Below are 13222 nucleotides of genomic sequence, written 5' to 3' on the forward strand. Positions count from 1 at the left end.
GTGGCATTTTATTCGATGAGAACTCTATTGTTGTTGATTACACTGTTGGAAATGACCATGCTTATTCTGATGATACGGCGATTTCACTTAATGATCCTTTCACATTGCAAGAAATTGAATGGTCAATATCCAAATTAATAAATGGTAAAAGTTGTGGTCTGGATGGAATTCCGTCGGAATTTTACAAGTGTACACTAACAGATATTTCTCCAATAATGTTGTTGTTGTTTAAAATAATACTACACACTGGTAACTTTCCCGAGTCGTGGGGTCAAAGTATCATTACACCGATTCATAAGTCAGGTCGAGGTAATAACCCTGGTAACTATCGTGGTATATCTATTACGAATACTCTATATAAAATATTTTCTGGAGTGATTAATAAGAGATTGTATGACTGGGTAGAGGAAAAAAATAAGACTAATGAATGTCAAGCAGGTTTCCGTAGAGGATATTCGGCAGTTGATACTGTCTTTTGTTTGCAAGCGCTGGTCCAAAAATATCTCTCAAAACGGGGTGCTCGATTCTATTGTTTGTACGTGACTTCCGCAAAGCCTTTGATTAAGTTAACCATGTCAAACTAGTTTCATCATTAGAAAAGAAAGGAGTATTTGGAAAGTTCCTAAGAGTTCATATGTGTATTCATGCTTGACTTCTTGTGTAAAAGTATCAAATAATGATGTCACAGATTCGTTTCCCTGCAAAATTGGAACCAGACAAGGTGATAAATCGAGTTCGACTACTTTTACTCTGTTTATAGATGAGCTATCTTCACTTTTAATGCTTAAATGTCAATCTGGTATTTTCATTACTAATGATATCCCAGATATTTTGTGTCTAATGTTTGCAGACGATGTCGCCAATTGTGCTGAGACCGCCATTAAGTTACAACAACAAATTAACATTGTTGATAAGTTTTGTACGGATACTGGTATGGAAATTAATCTGGATAAGACTGAAATTATTGTTTTTCGGCAATATAGGTCCCCTCCGAAGATATGAAACTTGGTTCTTCCGTGGACAACTACTTATCGTTACTCCTGTATACAAGTACATGGGGTAACTGTTGACTCCAAAGTTCAGCTGGAGCTCAGCACATGATGAACTAGCTATCCAAGCAAAAAAGGCACTATTTGCAATAAGAAATTATCAGACGCCATTTCGCTTTTTTCCTGCAAAGGATTTATTTAAAATATTTGATACCATGGTAAAACCAATATTATGTTACGGTTCCCAGATATGGGGTCATGACTACAGCCCAACTATTGAATCTATCCATAATAGTTTTTGTATAAAGTTCTAACATGTTCGTAAAAATACAAATACTTGCATGGTTTTGGGGGAATGTGGAAGACTCCCATTATGTTTCACGTTTTTACCAACTGTATCAGTTACTGGTGTAAATTGTTAACTATGGCATCTGATAGATACCCTAGGCAATGTTATAGTATGCTTAAATCAACAGATGAAGCTGGAAGAATTTGTTGGGCAACCAAAGTAAAATCTTTGTTTTTTACATACGGTTTTGGATATGTGTGGATATCACAAGAAATTGGTGATTCTGAAATATTTATCAAACTTTTCAGAAATAGATTGATTGACTGTTTTACTAAAAACTGGCAAGACACCGTAAATAAATCAGACAAGTCGATGTCACCATTAAAGTCATTTAAAAACCCTACTTAATATTGGGCGATATTTGATAATATTGTCACGTAATTACGTATCGTTCGTGGAAAACACACAGTAACAAACAAAGTTCATTTCTGTTTTCATCGAGATTTATTTCTGTTAAATAATTTCTAACACAATGCTTCTAATGTTCATGAAGAACAATTTTACAGCGCGGCGGCCAATTGGCCGCCACGTCAAGAAAGCGTGACTGCTCTACTCGATTGATAAACTAGGACTCCAGAATTTCTTCTTACAACAAAGCACAGCATTTTATTCTGAGGAAAATAAACATAAAGTTTAGATATTTCCTATTCCATTCTTGATTGGTTGACTGTACTTTTCCCCCGATTTTCTAAACCCACCCCTTCGAATAACCCTTGTTCATTGGATGGATCGCTTATACACCTACCACATGTCACAGCAGAAGAGTGCAATATACAATTATCACTTTGGGAACAGGAGACCTCATTTCATTTGCATACTTGATCATACAAACAGATGCTCTCTATGGACAAACCACATTAGTAGTGTGAAACCTAACACTCCTATAATCGATTACGTAAACCCCGATACCAATAAGATACACACTCAATCCGAACTTACATTTGTTGTGTACATTGGGAAATTGGATATTTCAATTATTTAAATTTTATTATATACCATATCTGAATTGGGGCTTGTTATGTACGAGCCGAATGTTCCCGATAATTGAACTACATTGGAGAAATGAAACCATACTTCCAAAATCAATTTTTCAAACTTCATAACATGTCCCTTCCGGACTGACATCTGTTGTGTTAATTCCTAAATACCTGCAACATACAGCAACGTTAAATACTCAAACATATTATTAAAATATTTCCCTATTATTAAATAGATCTGTACTTAAATTTATATACCGTTATGTTACAATATAAATGCCAGTCAAACACAAAATAGCCTATACTAAGTTTAGATGTTCAAATCATAAACTACAAGAAACTGGCAGTCATCTGAATATTACTTTCCAGAATCGCGTGTGTAATGTTTGTTCACAAATTAGTAATAATTATATGGATTGTGAAAATCATGCATTTTTCCATTGTGCTAAGTAAACAAGTATTAGAAATCAGTTTCTGTTCAACTGGTATGACTCTGGTACTGAACTGAATAACTTATATGACTTATTGTCAACGAATGATTTTGAAACTATTAGAAAATTAGCAGTGTATGTTGTCTATCTTATGAATTCTATAAAAGACTAGATACATGTATTAATATTTACATCTGTACAATATACTATGACACAACTTTGCAATTTTTGTATATTACATGATATGTATTTTGGGCCGGAGTCCTCTGTTTCTTTAATAAACTGTTGACTTGACTTGAAAAAAAAAGTAAGCAACCACAAGCCTTACGGTCTGGCAGCGCAAAATCAGCATTGCGGCAGACTGGCAACGTGTAGTCAGCAGTCCAGCGGCTAAGCAGTCTGGCGACATTAAGTTAAAAGTTCAGTCGCCTATCCGTCTGGTACCATTACATAAGCAGTCAAGCAATTTAGTTGCCTTGGCTGTGTCAAGACAGCAAACAGTAGCCTAACGATCTTGAATGGCGAAGTCAGTGTTGCAGCAGCCTAACAGTCTGGCTGCATAAAGTAAGCCATCAGACAGTCTCGTAATGTGATACTAGCAACTTAAGAGTCTTGCAGTCTTGCAGAGTGCTGTTATGAGTCCAGCAGCCATCAGTCAGTGGCGACGGTAACAGTTCAGCGCTCGTGCAGCCTGTAAGCATTATCAAAGGACGAAGTCAGCGCATTTACAAGATTCGAGCAGTTTGACGCCGTAGTATCCCTTAGTAGACAGCATATCAATAGACTAGTGTATGCAATAGGAAATGCTGCAAATATTTAAGTAATCCGTGGGTAATAAACGCTGAGTAAAAAGAAGAGTGAAAATTTCACAAAATCGCAAAATATGTTGTTAAAATACCATTTCATGCCAGTAAAATCCTTTCTCTGTTTATAAAAGATAAACAGTATGAAACAAGTATGAAAACATTCAAAAACTATATATCTTATGATTCGCATATCCAGTATTACTAGATGTCCCGGCGGCGTGAGCAGCCAAGGGCCGTCTCAGACAGCCTCATAGTTCTCTGTATAATAGTTAACATTAGTTAAAATGTTCATGCTTCAACAATAAATACGACGTTATCAGATAAACTGAACAACTTTTCTTAATCAATCACATGAAAACGTGACTCATAAAATGCATACAGCAAAACAAAAGCAACTAGCAAAACATATTTTAAAGTAAAATGTATTCCTTATCGTTTGATAGAAAACTATCGTACGTCACGCGTATCTATAGCTGTATTAAGAATTCAAAAGTCTCACATTCCTTATTTACTCCGAGTTTGTGGACACTGAAAAATAGTACTTGATTACGGTATCAGAGTACTAGTTTAAGAATATATTTTAATAGGAATTTCCCCATATTCATCTGCCACTCAAATACTCACGTTTTACCAGAGAGGTCTTTGGTTTTACGCCCACGTACGGAGATTTATAAGAGAACCATAAGCGGCCATTTTGTACATACAACATGATTTGAATCAAATGTGTTTAGTATGCGAACATGATTATTCTCCGATTCATTCAAACCAAATAAAGCTTCAAATAAACGGGGGATTTTTTATTTAAAAAAATAGTTTTCCACCAGTCGACCTAGAAACATGACCACATAATCATCATCTTTCCCTAGAATAACTTTTTGAGATGGTGTTACTTTTCTAAGAAAAAAAATGTTTCCATGTTACAAAACAATGTCATATAAATATGCACAATCAACATTCCTAAAGTTCATACAACACTAAATTGAACGAAAATACACATTGTCCAATAGATGCAAACAAAAAGCCTCAATATATCTAAAAATATAGCTTACACCTTACATACACAGGTGGTTAGCGTGTTGCTATGATATTAATTAGTGAAAACATCATTTTGAATGATAAATAATCATATTATAACGAAAAATTAACTTTTCTGAAAAAATAAAATTCACTATCAAATATCTATATATAACAAGGTATGCAACTCAAAATCACCCCAAAACGGGGTGCATCGCTTTGGACAGCCATATCTTCATCGATTGTGCAGCGATTTTCACGATCGCGGTCTTATTCAACGCAGAAATGAATTTCCTTTCTGGAAATGTATATGTCTTGCAATATTTTTACAAATGCTGGATCAACTTTTAAGAAATAACACGATACACAACTCGCATGACCCAGTTGACAATGATAGTGCAATCTTTATGAAGGAAAGCTCCAGTTGTAAAGACACACCTCCGCATTGGACCAATGAAATCACTCGTGTGTTTAAAATGTCAGTTAGTTGAAATGTATGTAAACAAAGGTTTCAAACGGCGCTGGACAGTTAGTCTTGATGCAGAATGTAACGACAAGAACGGTATTAATGTTTTTTCATACGTTTTATTGAATTATGGTATCGAGGTACATGAACTTTAATTGTAGGGAAGGTGCCCTTTACTTCGTGAAGATTTCAGTCTTAAAGACTGCATGATCATTGTCAACTGGGTCATGCGAGTTGTGTATCGTGATATTTCTTTAAAGTTGAACCAGCATTAAAATCGCTGCACAATTGATGAAGATATGGCTGTCCAAAGCGATGCACCCCGTTTTGTGGTGATTTTGAGTTGCATACCTTGTTATATATATATATATATATATATATATATATATATATATATATATATATATATATATATATATATATATATATATATATATATATATATATTTGATAGTGAATTTTTTTCTTCATAAAATTTAATTTTTCGTTATAATATGAATATTTATCATTCAAAATGATGTTTTCACTAATTAATATCATAGCCACACGCTAACCACCTGTGCTTACATATGCATCAATTGTGTCTATTTCCTTGGTATGGTGCTTCTGTCTTGCGTTTCTGGGTGGCCCCGTTTCTGTATCATAGCTCCTCGTAAAAGGTCGACTTTTCGTCCCATGTTTTACCTGGTTTCAGAACTTTCGGGGAAGAAGCACAGACTGCGCCGTGATCTTGCTTTCTTCAATTTGCTTCTTTGGACCATTTTATCTTTCGGATAGAATGGGTGGTTACTGTGTCGGCCATGTTTGTTGAAATTGACAACCAAATTTGTTACTTCTTCTTGTGCACTTTCATATCATGTTGACCGATAGAGAAGCCCAACACATTGTATTTCAGTCGGAATTGAGTGGTAACCTTACTATTTAAAGTTTTGCTTTTATGCATAGTGATATTTGATAGTTGTTTTGCATTTTGTGTTATATGAAATGTATTTTCGCGATATCGATTTCAGTTGTCGATTTGTTCGGTAACATTGCTAAAAATATATCATTTGACCGTGGTTACCAGCGCTATTACTTTTTATTTAATCAAACAAACAAAATTAAGGTGTTTTTTTTATCAATTTTCAGAAAGTTCTTAGGGCCCAGCTGAAAATGTTAAGAACTTATGGCTAGTTGACCCCTGCATATTTCAAACTTGTAGGTTTTAATATTTCATGAAATATATATTTAGTATTTACAATAAAAAGCAATAGTGGAGTAAATTATTGGTTTATTTCCACTTTTTTAATTTTGATGTGATTCAAATTATGATCTATGCAAATGGTGAATAGATCATTGCAATGTTTGATAATGTTTCTCTTGGCATATATAAAGCATTCCGTCTTATCAAGAAAATACCAAAAGCTGTTGCATATATTTCTACTTCTACCATATCATGGCCACTATCAACTAATTGATCATACTGCCATACAAACATAAACATATTTATGTCAGTTTGTATACGTAAACAAATGCACAACAAAAGGAGCCCTGAATGCTTTCAAATAATTCAGATTTGTATTATTTTATTTCAGCAATTATGTTTAATCATACTTATTTGTACCTACGTGCCATACAAAAAAAGATGGCCTGGCAATTGCCTGACATCGGATTGATTGTACTTGTATCGGCTAAAATCCAAGTATTTCCCAAGGAGCTACTCATGATACACATATAACGCATCCGATGTCTGGAGATAACCGTGCGTTGATTGCCTGATCCTAACTCTATTCCTTGTCAGGAAAAAATTTAAGTGAAACTTAAATTAATCTGGACGCTGCCCTATGCTGCAAAATGACCCGGTGTCCGTGCAATCATCAGCCAGGCACCAGCCTGATGAGCGGAAAAATATGTTGTCTGCTGATAGAATGGTTATCGGTCTCTATTTGTGACTGAGGTATGAAACTGTGTCACTCATCTGACGAAAGACGGCTCCTATATGTCCAGTCTTTTTGATGCCTGGTGATTGGACACATCGGCCGGCAACCGGATTATTTGTGACTGAGGCATTACCAAATTCAATTTTTATACATGCTAGTTTTAATATGTAATTGTTTTTACATTATCACATACCATCAAGTTAGTAACTACAATGGTAACTGCCTTTTAATAAAACAACATAGTATTGCTCTGCCTAGACTAAAAACCTAAAATATGTTATCACATATTTCTGTTTGATTTCAAATGATAAAAGTAAACATCTACTGATTCGCATGCATATGATTATACTCAGGGCTCAACAATAGATACATCATCATAACACTATCCATGCGGATGACGTGACGCTGTACATGCAGCATGACTTTTGTGTAATTTTATCAAGACAATAAATACATTAGCATATTTCATTTGAAGCTAGAATTTGTAAAAGTCGTGTTACAATAAAAAATTCAGAAGTTTTTTTCGGAAAACCAATTGTAACATATGAGAATTCAACAAAGTTAACAGTAATGTTGCGTATCAAGAGTTCAATGATTATTCTTTAAAACGTTTTACGTGTCAAATTTTTACAATATTATGCATGTCATTGAAATGCACAATTTCCACGAGGATAATATCCGGTTGCCATCATCAGTATTTTTAAGAAACTGACCAAAATTTCATTGTGGAGGTGTACACCGTTTGGTCTAATTATGGTGGTAGATAAAGGGAAGCCAACAAACTTCCAAAGAACCACATACTAATGGCATAATTTCATCACATGTTGTCTGCATGACTTGATTATAGGTATTGTCTGCCTACGAGTGCTTTCTCTTATCCAAAGCACAGGTACGAAAAACTTTTTTTTGGTCCTTTCATATATATAATTATATAATAAGAGAAAAAAATTCAAGTACCTATGATCCAAAGTGTGCGCTCTTATTGTCCAATATCGATTTCTAAACACTATGACGCTCCTCCTTTAGTTGGCTAAAGAGATACATGTTATTGACAGACAATGGTCAATCGGCTTGCAAAATTTCCGGAAAAGTCCATATAGCTGTGATCATCTAAAAATTATTTCTAGATAACAAGCGCATTAATTTTCTTACACACATGCTGAAAATGGGCTTGATCTTTGGAATCTGAATCGTGCAATCTGAAATGCACTGACTTGCATACAAGAACCTTATTCTTTATCTGAATTTCAAAACCAGTTTGTTCTTTTTTGTATGTGAAGAAAATGTAAGCCAATTAAAAAGCAGCCCAGATCTAGCTTTTGTGTTTAAACATTTTCTTGTAAATCATCTCATGACTAACATCAATTCACAAAAATGAGTTTTTCTTTTTTTTCCTGCAAATGATTCTGACACTACCTAGTAAACAAGTATTTGTTACAATAATTATGCCCCCAGATCAATTGATCAGGGGTATATTGTTTTTGGCCTGTCTGTCAGTCATTCTGTGGAAAACATTAATCTTGGTTAAAGTTTTACAATATTGAATAACTTTTGCAATATTGAAGATAGCAACTTTATATTTGGCATGCATGTGTATCTCATGGAGCTGCACATTTTGACTGGTGAAAGGTCAAGGTCATCCTTCAAGGTCAAATGTCAAATATATGGCTTCAAAGCGGCGTCAAAAATTTAACCTTGGTTAACTTTTGCAATATTGAAGATAGCAACTTTATATTTGGCATGCATGTGTATCTCATGGAGCTGCACATTTTTTAGCGGTGAAAGATCAAGGTCATCCTTCAAGGTCAATGGTCAAATTTATGTCTTCAAAGCGGCGCAATAGTCGGCATTGTGTTTCTGACAAACACATCTCTTGTTTTTTGTTTAAAGCTGGTAAAATGTATTTATGAGGTTTAATTTCTATAACAAAAACTTTTTTGAGATATGACCATCGTTCTAGGAAAACTGTGCGTAAAGTATTGTACCAGATAAGTTGCCCTTTTTACAGGTCATGCAAAGTTGAACATTGAAATGGACAGTCAGGAACCAAAAGACTTCTTGAAATTGTTCATAGATGATGTTTTGATGATTTGCCTTGTTCGTTTTTAACTATTATTCTTCAAAGTTAAATGGTCCATTAAAACAACACTCAAGAATCAGAAATTGGGAAGAGGTAACTTCAGATGAAATAAAAGTTTTTCAGGCACTGGAAATAAATATTAGGTGCTTGTTTACAGGTCAGATTTGGAATCTCTGCTGTTGCATGAGATTTTAAAGGAATGTTTTAAATTAAAAACAAATGTTTGTTACAAAATGTATCTTTGTTCCAATGTTAAATTGCTTAAAATTTATAAGGAAGTACCGGTAAAAAGATAGCTAACATAACTGGTATAATCACAATTTTGTTAAGTAAATGCACCTGTACAGGTAAAAAAAAAATGCAAGTACCATTATAATGATCTGCAATCAATGACAAAAAAGCTTTTGTTTACTTATGTCTTATAATAATTGAAATGCAGTCTTTTGAATTTGACCACCCATTTCGGCCTCTATTAAAGGGGCCTTTTCACGTTTTGGTTAATTGACAAAATTTTAAAAAAATGTTTCACATTCGCAAATTTTCGTTGAAGTTATGATATTTGTGAGGAAACAGTAATACTGAACATTTACCATGCTCTAAAATATCCATTATATATATATGCATCTTTTGACGATTTAAAAACCTGAAAATTATCAAGGATTGCAACGCAAAATTATTGAATAATTTGGATAGTTCTGTTGTTGTCGTTATATTTTGTGATACTTCTAGGATTGCTTATATAGAGTATAAAATGCATCGCTCACTGTATGAGCACGGTTAGCCGAATGGTGTAAACGTCAGACTTTTACCCCAGGGGTCACTGGTTTGAGCCCAATTGGGGGTTACTTTTTTTTCTTTCTTTTATTTAACTCTTGTATTTTTACTGGAGCTTTTTAGATCCAATGTTTCCATTTATCAATATAAAGCATTTAATGACAAACTTCAATACATGCCAAAATCTGTGAAAAAGCCCCATTAATATATGTTTGTTGATATTCAATTATGCTTCCCCCAATCTGCCCAACATGAGTTGTTTCCTATTAATGATGATGGATATGTTGTAATGAGGGGTTTTGGCAAATTAAATGATAGCGGCACAACATGGTAATATAACATTATGAGCATAGAACTTTATAAAGCGGTTCATTATAATTACACAGGTTTGTGGCTTATATTGGAGTTACAGTGTACGTTTATTGTGCCATGAATACAGATTAAAACTGGACATTTAAGTAAGGACTAGTGTAATATTGCTTTTTACTAACGAAACAAAGAATTAACGCATAGTATTGCATTGAAGACTATGATTTAAGAATGGTTACAAAATGACTCTTATGTTTTAAATGTGGCCAAAAAATCAAAATTGCAAAAATGGGTGGCTAAAGAAAATGTTTACCCAGCGAGAGCCCTGTATCCTATTGTATAATATCTTGAATAACCAATATTGGGAGCCAATCTGTCATGTATTTCAAAGCTTTGTTGTTATATGTTTCAGAAAATCTGAATGTATTGAGTAAAAAGTTGGCATGTGCCCCAAAGTTACTCCGCCAGGTAAGAATTTTTGCTTGAATAAGGCTATAATATTTGTAGGATTAGATACTGTCCATATCAATCTATCCAAAAATGCTGTATTAAGGGTTGAGTGTGTATCATAGCCTGCTTAAGATTTCTGTATAAGATACATAGAGAAATCTACCGTAATTATTCTAAGTTTTCTGAAGATCTTCTTTTTTGGACTCCCCTGTTTTTAACAAAAATAAATATTTTTCTGGACTTTAACTTTTCGGATTTACGCGTAGTTGCACAGAACTAATGACTCTAAATTTTCTGATAGTTTATCTTATGCTATTTTACCTTAAATCTGCCCTGTTTCTCATTTCTGATGGCATTTTGCTAATGCAGACACAACTAGATTGGGGTAATAAAACCTGGCAGATAAATGCCTTTGGGCAATGGACCTTTACATTTGTATTATTGGGTTTATGACTATGTATACCGGTAATAGACAATGGCTTCACTTAACAGCTGAAAGTGAAACATATATAAAAGTAATTTATATTATACGGCATGGACATTTTTCAAGCACATACTTTTTATGCCCCCCTTCGAAGAAGAGGGGGTATATTGCTTTGCTCATGTCGGTCGGTCTGTAGGTCGGTCTGTCCACCAGGTGGTTGTCAGATGATAACTCAAGAACGCTTGGGCCTAGGATCATGAAACTTCATAGGTACATTGATCATGACTCGCAGATGACCCCTATTGATTTTGAGGTCACTAGGTCAAAAGTCAAGGTCACGGTGACCCAAAATAGTAAAATGGTTTCCGGATGATAACTCAAGAACGCATACGCCTAGGATCATGAAACTTCATGGGTAGATTGATCATGTCTCGCAGATGACCCCTATTGATTTTGAGGTCACTAGGTCAAAGGTCAAGGTCACGGTGATCCGAAAAAGTAAAATGGTTTGCGGATGATAACTCAAGAAAGCATACGCCTAGGATCATGAAACTTCATGGGTAGATTGATCATGACTCGCAGATGACCCCTATTGATTTTGAGGTCACTAGGTCAAAGGTCAAGGTCACGGTGACCCGAAATAGTAAAATTGTTTTTGGATGATAACTCAAGAACGCATACGCCTAGGATCATGACACTTCATAGGTACATTGATCGTGACTCGCAGATGACCCCTATTGATTTTCAGGTCACTAGGTCAAAGGTCAAGGTCACAGTGACAAAAAACGTATTCACACAATGGCTGCCACTACAACGGACAACCCATATGGGGGGCATGCATGTTTTACAAACAGCCTTTGTATTCTTTGAAACCCTTCACGCATTGCATGCCTGTATCAGATTGTCAATGCAATATTTTAAAGTGTCTCTATACTTTCAAACATTTTCTTTAAGTTTTGTTATTTTTGGACACCTGTATTTTTTAAATATATTTTTTTCTCTAAATTAAAAAAAATAAATTGTAAGTGTCCCAAAACTTTAAATAATTATGGTAGGTTAGTGCGAAATACAGAAAAATTTATATGGTGAGACTTAGAAAACATAAACCAATGAGAACTAGTGGAGAGTGTTGCTGGTTTTCTTGCTGAGCACATTATTAAGCTTATCTGTGTTCAACACTTAACTTTGTATTCCATTTATCGCTTCATTCAGGCATTTTTGCTGTCTTCATTTTGAAACTAAACAAAAGAATTTGCTGCAAACATCACTATATCATCAAATGACATCATTGAAATAAAGGATGTCACTGTACTGTGTGTGTTGTGTATACATCACAATTTATCACATGGGCTATTGTTGTGTTAATGCTGATATGATGATGTCATACAAACATTTGAGCCTTGCTCTGTGAAGAAGGGGTTTAATGCATGTGGGTAAAGTGTTGTCCCAGATTAGCCTGTGCAGTCCACATTACTATACTATTTTATGGGCTCTCTTAAATACCGGTAATTGCAAACAAACCTCAATAACAGACATTTGACACCTGAAAGAAGAATAATTGTGTAAGGTGTAATATTTTTATTTATTGATCAATAAGTCATCTTTCTTGTAAATTTCTGTTTTTAAAGAATGAGTTGCACATAATAAAAAGCATGAAGAAAGGACTGCATTATTGTGTTTCAATCTGTTTAACTACCTTATATTTGTTTACTTAGATATGGATTAATTGTGAATATTTTGAATTTGATAATTTATTTATAATGTAACAGAAAACAACGTGTTCTCATCACTTTATAATAGGCAATTAGCAAAAAAATTTGTTTCATTTAGATCTCTTACATGTTCATCTCAATTTTTGAGTGATGAAATAGATAGTGACCATAAAATGGGCAAAATAAGGTTATAAATTAAATTCTCAGAGGTTGTATTATGGAATACCTACATGCCTATATGCCAGTATAAATGATTATATTTTGTAACCCTTAAAAATGGAAGTGCCCACTATAGTTGGGTGGTTGTAAAGTGGTGTTGACTATAATAGCATTAATTGTTTGGAAAATTAAGTGGGGAAAAATACTTTATTAATTTGTTACAGAATTTAATGTTTTTTATGTCAATAACACGAGATATAATGTTGGTAGGAGCTGATACACACCAAAGGAGGCGGAGATGAGAGAAGGGTGTCAGCAGCCATTGAAATACAGCGGGTCTGGCGGGGTTATTTAGCAAGGTAT

General features: G+C 34.3%; 1 protein-coding gene across 3 annotated transcripts in view; it reads left to right on the plus strand.

Moving 5' to 3' along the window:
* Positions 1–5798: 5798 nt before the first annotated feature.
* LOC127853713 (protein MFI-like) overlaps positions 5799–13222 on the plus strand; it is a 28377-nt gene continuing 20953 nt past the window's right edge. For all 3 annotated transcript variants that reach the window (XM_052388443.1, XM_052388444.1, XM_052388445.1), the window contains exons 1-3: positions 5799–5940; positions 10527–10582; positions 13130–13218. In XM_052388443.1, the coding sequence (XP_052244403.1) occupies positions 5889–5940; positions 10527–10582; positions 13130–13218 (197 nt within the window). In that variant the 5' untranslated portion in view covers positions 5799–5888. The remainder of the gene's footprint in view (positions 5941–10526; positions 10583–13129; positions 13219–13222) is intronic.

The sequence above is a fragment of the Dreissena polymorpha genome, chromosome 12 (genome assembly GCF_020536995.1).
Source record: "Dreissena polymorpha isolate Duluth1 chromosome 12, UMN_Dpol_1.0, whole genome shotgun sequence".
Lineage (NCBI taxonomy): Eukaryota > Metazoa > Mollusca > Bivalvia > Myida > Dreissenidae > Dreissena > Dreissena polymorpha.